Raw genomic sequence first — 20202 nt, 5'->3', positions numbered from 1 at the left:
GTTCTTGGGAAACACCAGATGTTCTCAGTCTCTCTCTCTCACTGCTGGGTGGCTCCACTCTTCTTTCTTTGCAAATCGGATGTCTTTCTGCTTTTGCAGACAGCACTGAGGGTCTACGGAGCTAAGTACCCTGTAGAAGCAACCGGGAAAGAATTCAAAGGACTGTTTCACACCACATGAAATCTATAAGGCTTCCGGCCCTGGAGAATATTGTTGCAGAATATATGAAGACAAAGGCAAGGCAAATTTGTAAAATGTGTGTACCTAAAGCGAGAATCACTGAGTGAACAGAGACACACACAAATGAGACATCATAGCATTTGTTACTTAAGCTACAGACTGGAGAGGGTCTGAGTATTTTACCCAAGATCTGCTACTCACCAGCTGTGTGAATTTGGGCAAACTCTCTGGGCTTCATTTTTCTCATCTGTAAAGTGGGGGTGATTATAACAGCGCCTACCCAATCAGATTATTATGTGGATTAAATGTGCTAATATTTAAGCATGCCCTGCACATCGTAAGTGCATTATGTGGTTGCTAAGTAATTATCTTCTGCATAAAATCAGTGCTATTCCATTTTTAAAATCCCAACAGGATGATTTTTTTTTTTTTTAATCGGCAAGCAGATTCTAAAGCTTATTTAGAAGAGTGAAGACATACGGCTTCATCGAAGAAATGTTGAAAAGAAGATTAATGAGAGTGCCGTCGCTCTGTTACAGTGGTAAGGAGATTACAACGTGGCACATGAGAAGGAAGAAGCCGACATTTTGAAGGAAAAGAATGGTGTCTAAAGGGGAGTGGGAAGGACAGGCTTCCAGTTATGGAATGAGTAAGTTGTGCGGATGAAAGGCACAGCTTAGGGAAAAATAGTCAGTGGTATTGTAATAGCATTGTATGGACAGATGGTAGCTACCCTTATAGTGAGCATAGCCTAACACATAGACTTGTTGAATCAGCAGATTGTACACCTGAATCTGATGCAACATTGTGTGTCAACTCTACTTCAGTGATAAAAAAAGAGAGAGAGAAAATAGGGTCCAAAAGCCAACTAGCGCCAGAAGGTATAAGCTCCATCCTTGATTCAAAATTCTTCTAGGAAAAAAGTTACTGAAAAGCATTTCCTCAATTACAGTCTCTGTTTACAAAATACTGGCGATGTTATTAAATGTGATAATTTTGTATCTTCTGCAGAAGACAGCAGACATGCAGAAACACTCAGAAGTTTTTTTTTGTTTTTTTAAGTCTGACAGTCTCGGGCATTAATGCGTTTGATCTGCCTCTGTTTTGCTTGCTGAGCAATTTCTGAACTCACAATTAGCAAAAGAGCACACATGATTGAATAAACGTGAGGGATGGGAAGTAGGTGAGGAAGATTTCATGTGATTATCATAGACAATGGGACACAGATGAGTCCGTTCGGTTTAAGAATTGCACGCACAGCACATAGTTTCTCCTTCAGTTGTGTATTCAGAAAGCAAATCACAGTGCAGAAGCACGGAGCGGACTTACTGACAGCGAGCAGAAAGAGAGTGGTCCTTTCTCACTTTTCTTCTTCAGCCAAAAACAAGCTCCATGAATTACAAGAAGTTTTGGAATTGCCTTGTCTTCAACTTAAACGAAATGCTCAAAGAAGATAGAATGGTAGCTCTTACCTCTTAAAAAATGTGTCTTGAAAAATATGGAAAACTGGACAGACTCAAAGCCAGCAGTTGGTTATAGAGAAAGTGGTTTGTTTGCTGGGATTTGCTACAGAAAGAACAAGCCGGTAGATCTTGGGAATGCAGGTGATTTTACATGATGTTGCTCAAAGGATTCTCCTGCTTTGCACTCCAAGAGAAATGCTGCAGTTAGCTTGGATGCAATGCAACTGAAATGCAGATAAAAAGTCGGAGTTCATGGTTTTACCCTGAAAAAATTACATGGCTTCAGTGCCATATTTCTATACCTAGTTTTTAAGAACTCAACTGGAGGGTTTTGAGTTACTTTCTGACCTGATTTATATTTATAGCTATCATTTTTTGAGAAATATTTTCTTTTTCTACCTCTCTCCGCCCTGCTTTTCTCTGAACTGTCTCTTTACTTATGTTTCCTTAAAAAGACTGTCCCGGGGGCCAACTCTCCCATTAGGGACTTGTATGAAAAAGCTAATTGAGAAAGACTAGATTCTCTTTAGTTTGATAGCTCCTAATGTTTTGATACGTCCAGCCAGCCATCTGCAGCTACAAACTCCCTGCTGAGTTGCTGGCGGGGAGACAAAGAAATGGAAAACAGCAAAGAAGTCACCATGTGGTATGAGCCGAGAGTTTTTGGCAGCCTGGCTGAATTAAGACCATAATCCTTTTCGGAAATCATTCTAAAACGGAACTATTCACAATAAACATGAAATTAAAAGCATGATGTAGTAGTGACCCAAAAGGAATGTGAATTCTTCTCCAGGACATGCAGAGACCTGTGGATGAACTGTTTCTAGATTCTTGCTCCAGCTTTCCTGAGAGTAAGTTAATCTCTAAAATTGTGGTTGTTTTGTATATAAAACTATAACTTACAACTTCAAATAGGGAATGCCAAACATTTGGATGGGAACTAGTAAATGCAGTAAATTATTAGTTGTTTTGATTTTCCAAATCATCTGAGTATTTTATATTGTATGGCTAAAAAACCAGTTGGAGAACTAAGTGGGTTTCTGTTTTTGTTTTTGTTTTTGTTTTTCATTTTCACCCCAGGACTAAAGTATGTTTGGATAAATAGCATATATTATCTAAAAGGGTATTGGGTGAATTGAAAAGAATATAACTTTATGTTGCCTCTTTGCAAGTATGATGGGCTGTTTCCCAAGTGAATAGAATTAGTTATTCTTTTTTGTTTGTTTTCACTTTTACTGCTAGAGGACTTGTAAGCACTGGGGGAGGGTGAGTGGGAGACACATGATTTTCCGAGTTTTGTATTGTTTTAACTGGCTTGAGAACATTTTCATCAAGAAAACTTAGGGCAATATTTATTGACCTTATTTATCATACTACATTTATAGGAATCTTGATCTAATTTGTTGTGCAATGTGTTTATTTTCTGAATACAAGGAATTCTATCTGGCGGGGAGTGACTGGCTTTTTATAGCCACATTTTTATTTCTAGATCACACGACTTCCTATTCAGAGCAATTTAAGCTAGTTAGATGTTTTGTGCTCCTCTGGTGAATAGTAATTTTTCTCCCTGACATTTACATCAGGATGTGTAGTGGGGAAAAAAAAAATCAGTCTTAACAGAAATAAATAACCACAATCGTGACAGATCATGTTAATTCTTCTGTAGTCATCAATAATACTTTCTAGCACATGCATTCCTCCACAGAAAGAAAGGAGAGTAGGCACGTAGGCGACATATTTAACTCTCTCAGATACCATGTTTTAGCAGGGCACTGATTTCTTAATTGGTAATGTCGTGGTTTTGTTTGAGGTGGGGTCTCCAGGCCGTCACAGCCTGCTCGGATGGCACTATGGTCAGGAGCTCAGCCGCATAGCTTCTGAATCCCTTTGTTCAGTTCTGGACAATTTTTGTTCCACAGGTGGGTACCTCATAAATGCAACTCTGTACATCCTAAAGCCCTCGTCCTTGTCTTATTCTCAGTCTTCACGCTTTCTTTTGTGCTCCTTGTGTTAATTTTCTGTTGCGGCTGTAACAGATGACTGTGAACTTCATGGCTGAAAACAAAACAGATTTATCATCTTACAGTTTGGGAGGTGAGAAGTGTGACGTGAGTCTCACCGGACGAAAATCAAGGTGCTGGCAGTGCACCTTGGATTCATTTCTGGAGGATGCGGGGGAGAGTTCTGTTTTCTTGCCTTCTAGCGTTTCCAGAGGCTGTCCGTCTTCCTCAGCTTATGCCCGCCTTCCTCCATCTTCAAAGCCAGCAACGGGTTGACCCTTTTAACAGCACCTTGCACTGACTGCCTTTTTTACTTCTCTTTTCCACTTTTCAGGACTCTTGTGATTACATTGGGTCCCCCTAGATAACCCAGGATTATCTCCCTGACTTAGAGTCGGTTGATTAGCAAACTTACTCCCATCTGTTCCCTTAATTCTCCTTCGTCATGTAATGTAATATATTCACAAGTTCCAGGCTTAGAACGGGACCATTCTTCTGTCTGCCTTATTCCTCTTCAATTATTCCTTGCTTTTCAGACTGAAATGGCAGATGCACAATATTCCCTGCAAGACACAATGATTAGGTTTTATCTCTGCCTTGAGTTGGTGACCTTCCCATTTGAGCTGCCTCCTGAATACCAGTAGGGACCAGCATATTCGTGGCTTTGCTCTCGCCCCATGGATAAGACCAGCATTAGGTCATGTATCTAGTAGCCAGAAACAACCTTATTAGTAATATGATGGAAGAGACAATAGCAATTCTATAGTTTGCAACCCTCTTCAAAATGGCACCAAAGGAAGACACAATGACCCCCAAAGCCCAGGTCTTATTGACTTGTGCTCCAAGCTTTGTGCCAAAGCTTAAGCCATTACGCTTAGAACATTTCCTGGACCAATTCCCCTCCTACAATGTTGGGTTCTGTTCATTAAGATTACACCTTATGTTTTCCTTATCAACTAAGATAATTCATGGGCATTTATGTTTTACAAGTCTCAGAGTAATTTTGTTTTTCTTCCTGATGGGAAAATAATGAGATAGACTTCTTTTTTTTTTTTTTTAATATTTTATTTATTTGACAGAAAGAAACACAGCGAGAGAGGGAACACAAGCAGGGGGAGTGGGAGAGGGAGAAGCAGGCTTCCCGCCAAGCAGGGAGCCCGATGTGGGGCTTGATCCCAGGACCCTGAGATCATGACCTGAGCTGAAGGCAGATGCTTCACGACTGAGCCACCCAGGCGCCCCATGAGATAGACTTCTTGCAATTCAATTATGAAACTCATTCTGGGAGATACACTAGTAATTCTTGGACTGCACTAAGATGACCATATAAATAATTACATCATGCTACCACTACCAGACTGAAGGTTATATCTGGAATCTGCTGCCTTCACTAGGTTTGAAAGAGACCATCTGATGGCTGTTAGACAGCTAAGTCCTGAATTGTTGTTGTTATATAGGTTCTCTGTATATAATGTCCTCTGCAAACAATTCTATAAAGAGTTGCTGATGACGGGGCCTACTTATTGGAAACTGACAGTCTGGCTGCCTGGTAGACCTGTGTGTAAGCCTAAAGGCTAGCGCTCTCTCCCTGTGAGCTTAAGCCCTTACATGGATTACCCCCAAGGCCAAGGTTGAGCCCATAAGTAGGAGGCAATGGATGACTGTTCCGCTGAGAACAGCAGAGCAACATGGTACCTGAAAATCATCAGGCCTAAATTGCCTCCAATAATATACTATTAGAATGAGGTTCCAGTTCAAGGAACTCCAAATGCAAATTTACCTGATTCATGAGTTCGTTCCCTTTCTCCCTATTTCTACCTCCCACCTATCCACTCATATGCATGCAGGAGTAACAGACATCATGAATCTGAAAATTATTTTAGGTGCTCTTTTCTACTGGCAATAAAATGGGACCTGCGATTTTGCAAGAATCAACTTTGTCTGTAATGACACCACACATACCTCTTTACCCAACAGACCTTATCACAATAACTATATTTTTCTGCTCATACTTTTCCAACAAAGAGCACCTTCACACCACTGGGTCCAACTCTGGCAAGGTCTCAGAATCTAAACAGCTTGAGAAGGCACAGAACTTCAAAGGTTCTTTCTATTTTTCAGGACATTTTTCACCTCTTTCAGTTTTTGTGAGAAAATCAAACATGGCTGTAGAGTGAAGAAAAAATTGGGTAGGCTGTTTTTTATTCTTGGCATTTTAGAGTCTTTTCGATTCTACTTCTTGCATCCCACCCATACATCACCTAAGGTTTGTTTTTTTTCCCCTCCTCATCTTTGCAAATACCCTTTCCAGTGGATGCACCTTGTCTCTCTGCCCACACCCAGAAGAGGTGCTTGCCCCAGATATGGAAGCTACAAGGGTGCTCTCTTTGCACCCATCATGGGCTTGTCTTTCTTGAGAATTCAGTTCATCAGGTCTCCTTGCATCTATTGCTTTTTGTTCGTGCTATGGGAAATATGGTTTTAATTTTGTCTGGATTACTGTTGTTTCTTACCGTTGGTGTAAAGATATTCCACATTCTTCTATATCTCAGCTGTGGACTTGAACAAAACAACGATATTGTATTCATGCACATTCTCATCACCTCCCTGATACTCCATGAGGTGGAACCAGATGCCAAGCTTCTGCCATGACCATTAGCCCTGCAGGTCCTTTCAAGTGAGAGAATATTGTGTGGTTTTCAGGGATTTCTTCATAATTTTAGATTCAGTTAATTTTCTCAATCTTTGATTAATATGCACATTTTGGTCAGGAGAGTCAAACTTTTTTGTGTATATTCCTTAACTTGAGGCAAAACTTAATAATTTAACTGACATTTCGTGGGGGAGTATCTGTGGTTTGGGGTTAAATTATATTCTAGTTTTATTGCAAATAGATATTTCTTCAGTGTTCTTTGTATTTGTCCCTTTGGGTAGATTTTTCAAAGGAAAATGGGCAAATCACTTTTTCACTTCCACTTTGAAGATATCAGGCTGATTTTTGTTCCATTATAAACTGTTTTCTCATTCCTTTCTGAACGACCCCACCTCTACCCTGGCAACTTAATTCTAACTTTTCCCTCTATCCTTTAATTTTAAACATACCGTTCTTTTTTGTCATTGTATTTGGTACTTGGAGAGCCTTTTTGGGAAATATACATGTCTTCTAACTACCTTGAAAAATTAATTTCCATTGGGCTTTTTACAATATACTTTCTTCAGTATATTTTTCTCCCAACTGTTTTTTCTTCTTTTGGGGTATCTCTTTACCAAATACTTTCCTTTTGATCCTACTTTTTTTCTTTCTACTTCATGTATTTTTTATCTCTCTCATCATTTTTAAATGAGTTTTAATTTTCTTTGAAAATTTGGCAAGATTATGAAATTTTTCTCCATATCATAGATCTTATGTTCTTTACTGACTTCAACGGGACTTTTAAGTATGTAATTTGCTTTTCATTTCTTCTTACCTTTCTTCTTGAATTTTATTATAGTCATTAAATGGAAGACTTGAAAACTTTTCTTCTGTTTATTGTAATAAAGTTTCTTTTGAAAGGTCATATATTTTCTCTGCCTCTTGAGAGTAATCAATCTTTCCTTATGTTCCAGCATTTGGGGGCTCCTGATAATGACTGGACAGACCAAAGCCCATGGCTAAGTAGTCTGAGTGCATCCCTCCTTGAGCTCCTCACCCCCTGTCTGGATGCTGGTAGAATCTCTGATCTTGCACAAAATGGAGGATTGATCCGCGCAATCCTTGGACAAATTTTGAAAACAGCATTGGCATAGTGGTTAAAAGTGAGGTCTCTAGAACTTGGTCATCTAAGTTAAAGATCTGATTCTGCCACCATTAGCTGTGTTTGGCAAGTCACTCAGCCTCTATGTGTCCATATCCCTCATCTTTTAAATGGGGAGAATAATAGGATCTATCCCAAAGGTTTATTATGAGGATTAAACTAATTGATTTTGTTAGTTAACTTGAACTTCCCTTCATATGTTTTTAGCCTTCTGGCTCCTTTTCCTACACATGCAATTGGAAATAGCTGTTACAATGTTTCTTTTTGGTTTGATTGCACAATGTTTCCTATTTCAGACCTTCACATTTACTTCCTTTACTTCTTTATTTTAAAATAAACAGGTCAGAATGAGCAAGAGGCACATAAGTGTGGGTCAGCAAACGTGGGCTCTCCTCTGCAAGAACTTTCTGAAGAAATGGAGGATGAAGAGAGAGACCTTGTTGGTATGGCTCAGAGCCTATGTCTTCTCATATTTAGAAGAGGAAAATGTTTTTTGGGGGACACTGCAAACAGTTTATCTTCATTATTTAATGTTTCATATATATGTTCTATTGTTAACTAACAGCCTGGAAAATTTTCCAAATTCTGGACTTTGCTACAACTTAAATGAAAGTCCTTTAAATATATTATTATTTTATGTCTGACTAGAGGCATTCTTTAAGTAATTGATATTCAGAAGCTCTCTGAAAAATAAAGCCATGCTTTTTATTGCAGAGATAGTAATTCTTAAAATCTGAACTCATTTGAAACTCATGAAGGGGGGCGCCTGGGTGGCTCAGCCGTTAAGCGTCTGCCTTCGGCTCAGGTCATGATCCCAGGGTTCTGGGATCGAGCCCCACATCGGGCTCCCTGCTCAGCAGGGAGCCTGCTTCTCCCTCCCCCACTCACCCTGCTTGTGTTCTCTCTCTCACTGTGTCTCTCTCTGTCAAATAAATAAATAAAATCTTTTTTTTTTTTTTTTTTTAAAGAAACTCAGGAAGGAATAGGTACAAAAGTTCAGGGTCAAAGTCAAAGAAAGAAGCAAATTTAACCCAGAATTAATCCAGCAAGTAATCAAAAATTAAAAAAAAAAACTTCAAAAGACAAATTGTAGCACTTCTGCACACTTGTACTAAGGATACAATGTCAATTTGAAAAAATAATGGGTATATAAGCAGAAAAAGAAAATGGCATTTTGAATTTTTGCTTCTATTAAGACAATACTTGGTTTCTCCTAATAAGAATGAGCAGATGTACTTTGTGTAGAAAATTAAGTAAATTGAGAAAAATACATTAAAAAAGTTAAAATCACGTATAAAATACCCATCGTTCAAGGGTTAGTATATTAATATTTCATTTTATGAACACTGTGTGTGTGTGTCTGTGTTGTTTTAACAAATAGGTATTGAATTCTTGGATTGACAGTAAATAAAGCATACAAAAATCCCAGCATGGAGTAAAGATTATATAAGTATAAATATAAAAGTTGGATTCTACCCTACATAGATGTGTTACTTGCAACCTTTTAACTGTTTTTAATATAAGCATCACATCTGTCAATTGATCTATCTCGATATAGAGCAACACACATACTAAAACAAGATCAGATGGTAAATAAGATATATACCTCTTTTAAAGACCCGGTGTTTAGAATCGAAAGTGTGTAATAGGGTCTCTTCTTAATACCAGATTTCAAATGCATTCTGTTGCATTTCCAATTTCGGAATGTCGTCACAATGACAAAGATTTTTTTAAATTCTTTTTATGAGCAGTATTTTGGGATGATCTTCTTCCTCATACAGCAGCAGCAGATAAAAGTAGGACCTTGCTCCTGTTGATGAGAGCTGGAAACCAATTTCATGACACCTAACATTTCTCTATCATCGACACTCAGGTGCAAGCATGACTGTAAACCACTGGGCCATTCCTGAAGCAATCTAGCCTCTAACACTCACATTAAAGTATGATAAACTTAGACTCTCAATCATAATTGGAATCAATGCCACAACTCTCTCTTGATGGATGATGCATATATTTCAAAATATGCTAATCAAAAGACAAAAGAAAATGGAAACACTGGGAAACTGGGAGAGAGGAAAAAATGGTCCATGCTACATAACAAAAGTACGTGTTTGAAGTTGTTTGTGGATGATTTATCTGTGGATGAGCACCTATTGATCTGCTTCATTTTTCTCTCATTGCTGTGTAGGAATGGTTTTTCTCATTTCTTCTAGTATTGTTTGCATACCGACTTTCCTCCAATTTACATCAAGTTAATGACTTCCCTCAATTGCCTGCTATGAATCTGGGACGTGTAGATAATTTTAATGATTCTAATTATGTGATTGCATTTGCACCTGAATCCAAAACAACCCAGGAGATCATGAACAAAGTGGCTTCAGCCCCATTCATGAAAGGTATGTTCTCTGGCAGTTCTGGGTGTTTTCCTGATATGCAAAACATACAAATTTATTTTAGGATTTCCTATTATCTTCATTATAGCCCGTATCAAAATGAAACATTATTCAAATGTATGCTAGTGAGAAGATTCTGGAAATATTGCACAGTGCTGACAGTATGGTTTTTAAATCTCTTCAAATATATAAAAAATTGAGAGAGAAATTAGACAGTTAAATCAAGAAATCATGGGCAATAGTTACCAACAAAACTAGGTGGTAAGGTGTTTCCCCAAATCCCACAATATAAGTGGGTGGGGAAAAAGCACCAACAGCCACCAAGTCTACATGGCATCTCTCTCTGGGGTGTTGGGAGAGTGAAGGGGAGCAGTGGGGTATCTGATGGTCCTGAGAAGAACCCCTTTAGAGGAAGCCGGTACCCACTGCAAAGAAGAGTAGGCCAATCTGCAAGCAACTGAAACCATTTTCGGCTACTGTACTGGTCGGGTAGTGTTGGACTGTTATTCCAAAGCTGTTACATATGTAAAGTGGGATATACCAAATAAGTAATTATGGAATAGTCTTTTTCTCTCACCCCTGTGTCTTGGAAACCCAGGAGTCTCAGTCCTGGAGGAAAGGAGATGCAGAGGTCTGGGACAGGAAATTGACAGGGTAAAGAATATTGTCAGGGCACCTGGTTGGCACAGTTGGTTGAGCGTCCGACTCTTGGTTTGGGCTCAGGTAGTAATCTCAGGGCTGTGGGATCAAGCCCCGCATCAGGATCCGTGCTCAGTGCAGAGTCTGCTTGAGACTCTCTGTCCCTCTTCCTCTGCCCCTCCCCCCATGCTTGCACGCTCTCTCTCTCTCAAATAAATAATCTTTTAAAAATATGTTGTCATTCCCGATAGCTAGGAAGCCAGTGATAATGAATAGGTTCTGTCAAAGGGACTCAGCAGTCACCTTGAGGAGACTCCCACTGGTCTAAGTTGGCATACTTTGAGCTTCAACAAGAATAGTAAGTGTAATGATATGAAACTTGTCTAATGCATACATAAAATCCAGGCTTTCATAATGTATTAAAAGAAAAAAATTGCTTTTGGAAGATGGTACAAAATCGTTCTTCTTATGAAAATTTGTATATGAAGGGAAGATACCCAGTATTTATCCTGTATGAACTGTACTATTGGATAATCGAACAGATGCTGGAAAATACTGTTTTATAAATGCTTTCTACTAATAAATAAAAAAAACAAATGATGGCAATATAATATCACCATTTTGAAACTCCCATTGAGTTAATGGATCTAGGCACTAAGTGTCCATGGCTGCTAATAATATCTCCAAACACCAGATCATCAGAAATCCTGACACTCTGATGAAAGAAAACACCACCACATATAGTCTTGCCAAAGGGATTAGCCAGAGTCTGATTAAGCCTTTGGATGCCGCTGCCAGATTGCAGGAAATGCAGGGATTAGGAACATGTCAAATTGCACTAGAAGCATGCATCCATCAGAATCCAGGCTGCAGGGAATTACGTGGTTTAAGTGGCCCGAGTTTGGTCAGTAACAGTCATTAATTCACATGGTATTTTTTGGATATCTTGAGAAAACATTCTCCAAATTTAACAATTTTATGCTGTCTTCGGAGGTTTGGCCACATTGACACCATTATCACATGAAAGTACATATTATAATTGTAGGATATAGTTCAAATTTGGATAGGTCTGTGTATTGCTAGGGATATTGCTGGTATAATAGTGGTATTGCTATTATTCCAAATTCAATGCTTTAAATCATTGGTTTAAATGCTTATTTGGAAAGGCATAATCTGTTTGTGATAAAAGTGATTGCCACATTAACTCTGATTTTATCTAGAATTTTAGACACTCCCCCATAGTATGAGTCTCTTATTTAGGACCAGCCCTGCCTTTAGTGAATAAAGAACTTTAACATAATTGAATATGGCCTGCCGTCATTGTACCACATAGAAATCTTACTTATTAGCCACTTTCTTCTTACTTATTAGCTACTTTCTTTCACGTGGCAGGAAGAACAATCGTGGGGTGGCCGGATGAGAAAAGTATGGACGATTTGGATTTAAACTACTCTATAGATGCAGTGAAAGTCATCTTTAATGATACCTTCTCATATCATTTGAAGTTTTTCTGGGGAGGGAGAATCCCCAAGATGAAGGAACACAGAGACCATTCAGGTAACTTTCCTACTAGAAGGGGGTTTTTTTTGGCGATTATGTCATTAGCCACTAGAGGGCACATGTGATCCCTGAAGTCCACACAAACATACGCTGGGTGTACTCTTAATTCCTGAACATAAATGAGATTCATTCTTATTTAAAGAAAGCCTGTGTTCTTAAGTGTATTGTTTTATTAAGAAATTATATTTGCTATTATTCCTATGCTTCTCCTAAATATAACCTGAAGGAAAGATTCTTGCTCATTGATTCCCAAATGTTTAAAAAAATGTAGTGCTTTCTTGGCAAAAGCAGCAGAAGAACAAAGCTCAAAAAAACATTCTCGGCTAACTGAGAGAATAATAGATTGAATAAAAATTATTAATAACTGGCCTTAACAACATTAATAAAGCAATTCTGGTGTATTCTTCTTGGGTGTGCTCTTCAAGCCTCACCGGAGAAGTCCTACCGTACACTGTATTATTGTGGACTTGTACTGCATTTTGGAACATTTGAAGTTTTGATTTTCCCTATACCAAGATCGTCCCATCCCATCATAAATGGTTATGTTCTTCTTTTATGAAAGCTCATTGTCAAGTGATGGATGAAAAAATCACATGTGAAGGTTCAGTGTTCTGGGAGAAAGGCTTTGTAGCTTTTCAAGCTGCCATTAACGCTGCTATCATAGAAGTGAGTATTAAAGAAAACTAATTGCATTGTAAATTACATTTTGATGCGTGGTGCTACAATGGATTGCCCTACCTTAGCATTTAATTAATTGAGTCACTTAATTTATTTGGCACAATCCACTGAGCAACTGCTACATGTGAGCCATTACACTAAGCACTGAGGATCAAGAAATAAGTAGAACACAGGTACTTTTCTCCAGGGATCCTGGATAATGAGGGGACAGAAATGTGGACATGAAGTCACAATAAAAGTTGAGGTTCTATCATGGAATTATACATGCTGTGCAAGGCAAACATGAAGCAGAAGATACGCTGATGAGAAATATCAGGGAAGATGAGTAACTGAAGCAACATTTCAGTTGTGCCTTCCAGCATGAGTAAAATTTTGTCTAGTGAAGATGGTAAACAGGAATGTTCTAAGGAGTCAGGACAGAACTTGGAGTGTTTCAGAAACACAAGGAGCCAGATTATGATGAACATATATATTTAAATGTGGAATGCACATAATTTCTTATAACAGAGAAAACACACGAGGTTATAATTGGTGTGATGATAACAATGTGTTCATTGATACTTTCCCTTAGATCACAACAAATCATTCAGTGATGGAAGAGCTGATGTCAATTACTGGTATAAATATGAAGATATTACCTTTTGTTGCCCAAGCAGGAGTTGCGACTGATTTTTTCATATTCTTCTGCATTATTTCTTTTTCCGCGTTCATTTACTATGTATCAGTCAATGTTACCCAAGAAAGACAATACATTAAGTCATTGATGATGATGATGGGCCTTCGAGAATCAGCATTCTGGTAAGTTACATGGCCACAGACTATCATGCGACATAGATAAACACAACAAGCTAGCTGGTTGGACTCCCTAAGCCTATGAAGTATCATATTTAAACTTGATTCTTTCCTAAAGCAGAGCATTATAAGGGAATGGAATAGATTCAAGTAAGCATGGTAAATAAAACTTTTCATACTTCTTTAAAGAAAGCCTGATCCCATAGATGTCTGCTGATACCCAAGTCAGTAAGCAATAAAAATGATGACTCTCAGTCACTAGTTGCAAGACACGAGTGCACCCAAATATGTAAGAACTTGAGGTTTCTAATGTTCGATGAAATATACATTTCAGATATTTTGTGAGATCGGGTGGTTGATACTGCCCTCACATTGAATGATTCATCACTCTGATGACACTGATGGAAAAAAAGCCCATTATGCCCTTTCAGCACAGAGCTTCCTTAGTGGAGGACTAACAGAGTGGTTAGAACACAGGCCTGGGAGGCAGGAAGCTATGGGTCTTCTCCATCTGTCCATTACCATCCCAAACAAGCTACTTAATTTCTTAAAACTCAGTTTCTTTTTCTGTGAAACATTGGTAATGGCGTCTGTCTCTCATTGGCCATGACGATTAAAGAAGGGAATGTATGTAAAGTGCTTTGCATTGAGCATAACAAAAATTAAGCACTCAATAGATGACAGTTGATAGAAATTTGGGAAGGGTCAGAGTCTGAGAGGACAGTAGTTATAAGTTAAGAAACCAAGGAGTGAGGGATGCCTGGGTGCCTCAGTCGGTTAAATGTCTGCCTTTGGCTCAGGTCATGATCTCAGCATCTCGGGGTCCCCGCATTGGGCTCCCTACTCACCCAGGAGGCTGCTTCTACCTCTCCTGCTCCCCCTGCTTGTGCTCTCTCTCTCTGTCAAATAAATAAATAAAATCTTAAAAAAAAAAAAAGAAACAACAACAACAACAAAAACCAAGGAGTGAATCTCCAACTAACAACAAAAAAAATTTAATGGGTTTAGCCAAGGGATGTATTTGAGATATAGAATAGTAAAAGCATGAATTCTGGACTGAAAAAGTCATCGTTTGCATTTGGTTTCTTTATATACTGATGTTATTCTCAGTGGTAAACAAGATTTGTAGAATCTACAGAATAGCTCTGGACATATGCCATGTAGTCTTTAAAAGGACATTCGGGGAGGACAAGATGGCGGAGGAGTAGGAGACCTTAGTTTCATCTGGTCCTAGGAATTCAGCTAAATAGCTATCAAACCATTCTGAACACCTGCGAACTCAACTAGAGATCTAAGAAAAGAATTGCTTCAAAACTACAAATAGAAAAGTGACCACTTTCTGCAAGACAGAATGACAAGACAGAAAAACTCACCTCAAAAAAGAGAACAAGGGGCAGTACTGATGGCTAGAGACCTAATCAGTCTGGATATAAGTAAAATGTCGGAACTAGAGTTCAGAATAATGATTATAAAGATATTAGCTGGGCTTGAAAAAAGTATAGAAGACACTAGAGAATCCCTTTCTGAATAAATAAAAGAACTAAAATCTAATCAAGTCAAAATTAAAAAGGCTATTAATGAAATGCAATAAAAAATGGAGGCTCTAACTGCTAGGATAAATGAGTCAGAAGAGAGAATTAGTGATAAAGAAGACAAAATGATGGAGAATAAAGAAGCTGAGAAAAAGAGAGATAAACAACTACTGTATCACGAAGGGAGAATTCGAGAGATAAGTGATACCATAAAGCAAAACAATATTAGAATAACTGGGATCCCAGAAGAAGGGGGGGCAGAAGGTATACGGGAGCAAATTATAGTGGAGAACTTCCCTAATCTGGGGAAGGAAACAGGCATTCAAGTCCAGGAGGCACAGAGAAACCCCCTCAAAAATCAATTAAAATAGGTCAACACCCCAACATATAATAGTGAAACTTGCAAATCTCAGAGACAAAGAGAAAATCCTAAAAGCAGCTCAGGACAAGAAGTCCTTAACCTACAAGGGTGGAAATATTAGACTGGCAGCAGACCTATCCACAGAGACCTGGCAAGCCAGAAAGGAGTGACATCATATATTCAGGGTGCTAAATGTGAAAAATATGCAACCAAGAATACTTTATTCAGTTAGGATGGCATTCAAAATGGGAGTGATAAAAAGCTTCCAGAACAAACAGAAACTAAAAGAATTTGTGATCACTAAACCAGTCCTGCAAGAAATATTAAAAGGGATCCTTTAAGCGAAGAGAGAGCCCAAAAGTAACATAGACCAGAAAGGAACAGAGACAGTATACAGAAACAGTGACTTTACAGGTAATTTAATGGCACTAAATTAATATCTTGCAATAATTACTCTGAATGTAAATGGGCTAAGTGCCCCTCTCAAAAGACACAGGGTATCAGATTGGATAAAAAAGCAAGACCCATCAATATGCTGTCTGCAAGAGACTCATTTTAGACCCAAAGACACCTCCAGATTGAAAGTGAGGAAGTGGAAAACCATTTATCATGCTAATGGACATCAAAAGAAAGCTGGGGTAGCAATCCTTGTATCAGACAAATTAGATTTTAAACCAAAGACTGTAATAAGAGATGAGGAAGAACACTATATCAAAATTAAAGGGTCTATCCAACAAGATGATCTAACAATTGTAAATATTTATGCGCCTAACATGGAGGCAGCCAATTATATAAAACAATTAATAACAAAATTAAAGAAACACATCAATAATAATACAAAAATAGTAGGGGACTTTAACACTCCACTCACTGCAATGGACAGATCATCTAAGCAGAAGATCAACCAGGAAACAATGGCTTTGAATGACACACTGGACCAGATGGACTTCACAGATATATTCAGAGCATTCCATCCTAAAGCAACAGAATACACATTCTCGAGTGCAGATGGAACATTCTCCAGAATAGATCACATACTGGGTCACAAATCAGGTCTCAACTGGTACCAAAAGATTGGGATCACTCCCTGCATAATTTTGGACCACAATGTTTGGAAACTGGAACTCTATCACAAAAGGAAATTTGGAAAGAACTCAAATTCATGGAGGCTAAAGAGCATCCTACTAAAGAATGAATGGGTCAACCAGGAAATTAAAGAAGAATTTAAAAAACTCATGGAAACAAATGAAAATGAAACACAACAGTTCAAAACCTTTGGGATGCAGCAAAGGCAGTCCTAAGAGGGAAGTATATAGTAATACAAGGCTTTCTCAAGAAACAAGAAAGGTCTCAAATACACAACCTAGCCTTACAACTAAAGGAGCTGGAGAAAGAACAGCAAATAAAACCTAAACCCAGCAGAAGAGAATTAATAAAGATTAGAGCAGAAATCAATAAAATAAAAACCAAAAGAACAGTAGAACAGATCAACAAAACTAGGAGCTGGTTCTTTCAAAGAATTAATAAGATTGATAAACCCCTGGCCAGACTTATCAAAAAGAAAAGAGAAAGGACCCAAGTAAATAAAATCATGAATGACAGAAGAGAGATCATAACCTACACTGAAGAAATACAATTATAAGAACATATTACAAGCAACTATATGCCAACAAATTAGGCAATGTGGAAGAAATGGATGCATTCCTAGAAATGTATAAACTACCAAAACTGAACCAGGAAGAAATAGAAAACCTGAACAGACCCATAACCAGCAAGGAAATTGAAGCAATAATAAAAAATCTCCCAACAAACAAGAGTCCAGGGCCGGATGGCTTCCCAGGGGAATTCTATAAAACATTTAAAGAAGAATTAGTACCTATTCTTCTGAAGCTGTTTCAAAAAATAGAAATGGAAGGAAAACTTCCAAACTCTATGAGGCCAGCATTATCTTGATCCTAAAACCAGGCAAAGACCCCACCAAAAAGGAGAATTATAGACCAATATCCCTGATGAACATGGATGCAGAAATTCTCACGAAGATACAAATCAATAGGATCCAACAGTACATTAAAAGGATTATTCACCGTGACCAAGTGGGATTTATTCCTAGGCTGCAAGGCAGGTTCAACATCTGCAAATCAATCAATGTGATACACTACATTAATAAAAGAAAGGACAAGAACCATATGATCCTCTCAATAGATGCAGAAAAAGCACTTGACAAAGTATAGCATCCTTTCTTGATCAAAACTCTTCACAGTGTAGGAAAAGAGGGAACATACCTCAATATCATAAAAGTCGTTGGGCATCTGCCTTTGGCTCGGGTCGTGATCCCAGGGTCCTGGGATCGAGCCCCACATCAGGCTCCCTGCTCCGCAGGAAGCCTGCTTCTCCCTCTCCCACTCCCCCTGCTTGTGTTCCCTCTCTCGCTGTGTCTCTCTCCGTCAAATAAATAAAATCTACAAAAAAAAAAAAAAAAAGGCCATATACAAAAAGCCCACAGTGAATATCAATGGGGAAAAACTGAGAGCTTTTCCCCTAAGGTCAAGAACATGACAGGGATGTCCACTCTCACCACTGTTGTTCAACATAATGCTAGAAGTCCTAGCCTCAGCAATCAGACAATAAAAGGAAATAAAAGGCAACCCAATTGGCAAAGAAGAAGTCAAACTCTCACTCTTTGCAGATTACATGATACCCTATGTGGAAAACCCAAAAGACTCCACCCCAAAATTGCTAGAACTCATACAGGAATTCAGCAAAATGTCAGGATATGAAATCAATGCACAGAAATCAGTTGCATTTCTATACACTAACAATGAGACAGAAGAAAGAGAAATTAGGGAGTCGATCCCATTTATAATTGCACCAAAAACCATAAGATACCTAGGAATAAACCTAACCAAAGAGGCAAAGGATCTGTACTCAGAAAACTATAGAACACTCATGAAAGAAACTGAGGAAGACACATAGAAATGGAAAAATGTTCCATGTTCAAGGATTGGAAGAACAAATATTGTTAAAATGTCTATGCTACCTAGAGCAAACTACACATTTAATGCAATCATATCAAAATACCAACAACTTTTTTCACAGAGCTGGAACAAATAATCCTAAAATCTGTATGGAACCAGAAAAGACCCCGAATAGCCAGAGGAATGTTGAAAAAGAAAACCAAAGCCAGTGGCATCACAATTCCGGACTTCAAGCTCTATTACAAAGCTGTCATCATCAAGACAGTATGGTACTGGCACAAAAACAGACACATAGAATGTCAATGGGACAGAATAGAGAGCCCAGAAATGGACCCTCAACTCTATGATCAACAAATCTTTGACAAAGCAGAAAGAATATCTGATGGAAGAAAGACAGTCTATTTAACAAATGGTGTTGGGAAAATTGGACAACCACATGCAGAATAATGAAACTGGAACATTTTCTTACACCACACACAAAAATAGACTCAAAATGGATGAAAAACCTGAATGTGAGACAGGAATCCATCAAAATCCTAGAGGAGAACACAGGCAGCAACCTCTTTGACCTCGGCCGCAGCAGACTTCTTGGTAGACACGTCTCCAAAGGCAAGGGAAGCAAGGGCAAAAATGAACTATTTGGACTTCATCAAGATAAAAAGCTTTTGCACAGCAAAGGAAAGAGTCAATAAAACCAAAAGACAACCCACAGAATGGGAGAAGATATTTGCAAATGACATATCAGATAAAGGGCTAGTATCCAAAATCTATAAAGAACTTATCAAACTCAACACCCAAAGAACAAATAATCCAATCAAGAAATGGGCAGAAGACATGAATAGACATTTCTGCAAAGAAGACATCCAAATGGCCAACAGACACATGAAAAAATGCTCAACATCACTTGGCATCAGGGAAATACAAATCAAAAACCACAATGAGATACCACCTCACACCAGTCAGAATGGCTAAAATTAATAAGTCAGGAAACAACAGATGTTGGCAAGGATGTGGAGAAAGGGGAACCCTCCTACACTGTTGGTGGGAATGCAAGCTGGTGCAGCCATTCTGGAAAACAGTATGGAGGTTCCTCAAAAAGTTGAAAATAGAGCTACCCTATGACCTAGTAATTGCACTACTGGGTATTTACAAAAAGATACAAATGTAGTGATCCTAAGGGGCACATGCACCCCAATGTTTATAGCAGCAATGTCCACAATAGCCAAACTATGGGAAAAGCCCAGATGTCCATTGTCAGATGAATGGATGAGGAAGATGTGGTGTGTGTATATATATATATATATATATATATATATATATATATATACACAATGGGATACTACTCAGCCAGAAAGGATGGGAGGAAGGAAGGAAGGAAGAAAGAAAGAAAGAAAAAGAAATCTTGCCATTTGCAATGACATGGATGGAACTAGAGGGTATTGTGCTAAGTGAAATAAGTCAGAAAAAGACAATTATCATATGATCTCACTCATGTGGAATTTAAGATACAAAACAGAAGATCATAGGGGAAGAGAGGAAAATATAAAACAAGATGAAATCAGAGAGGGAGAAAAACCATAAGAGACTCTTGATCATAGGAAACAAACTGAGGCTTTCTGGAGGAGAGTCAGGTGGGGGGTTGGGGTAACTGGGTGATGGACATTAAGGAGGGCACATGATGTAATGAGCACTGGGCATTATATAAGACTGATGAATAACTGACCTCTACCTCTGAAACTAATAATACATTATATGTTAATTGAATTTAAATTAAAAAAAATAAATAATTTAAAAAGGAAAGGACGTTAGACACTATTCAGTTGGGTAGGAAGACC

General features: G+C 38.3%; 1 protein-coding gene across 9 annotated transcripts in view; it reads left to right on the top strand.

The window, feature by feature from the left end:
* Window positions 1–1559: 1559 nt before the first annotated feature.
* LOC118525087 (ATP-binding cassette sub-family A member 9) overlaps window positions 1560–20202 on the top strand; it is a 59861-nt gene continuing 41218 nt past the window's right edge. Inside the window, exons 1-7 of one of the 9 annotated variants that reach the window (XM_078066005.1) lie at window positions 2228–2494; window positions 3454–3562; window positions 7779–7880; window positions 9651–9833; window positions 11862–12026; window positions 12592–12695; window positions 13279–13505. In XM_078066005.1, coding sequence (XP_077922131.1) covers window positions 7853–7880; window positions 9651–9833; window positions 11862–12026; window positions 12592–12695; window positions 13279–13505 — 707 coding nt within the window. In that variant the 5' untranslated portion in view covers window positions 2228–2494; window positions 3454–3562; window positions 7779–7852. Of the gene's footprint in view, window positions 2495–3453; window positions 3563–7778; window positions 7881–9625; window positions 9834–11861; window positions 12027–12591; window positions 12696–13278; window positions 13506–20202 lie in introns of all 9 variants that reach the window. The other 8 variants (XM_078066003.1, XM_078066007.1, XM_078066009.1 and 5 more) reach the window with 8 other exon arrangements.

The sequence above is a fragment of the Halichoerus grypus genome, chromosome 2 (assembly GCF_964656455.1).
Source record: "Halichoerus grypus chromosome 2, mHalGry1.hap1.1, whole genome shotgun sequence".
In the NCBI taxonomy this organism is placed as follows: Eukaryota; Metazoa; Chordata; class Mammalia; order Carnivora; family Phocidae; genus Halichoerus; species Halichoerus grypus.
This window is presented reverse-complemented; position numbering and strand designations above follow the sequence as displayed.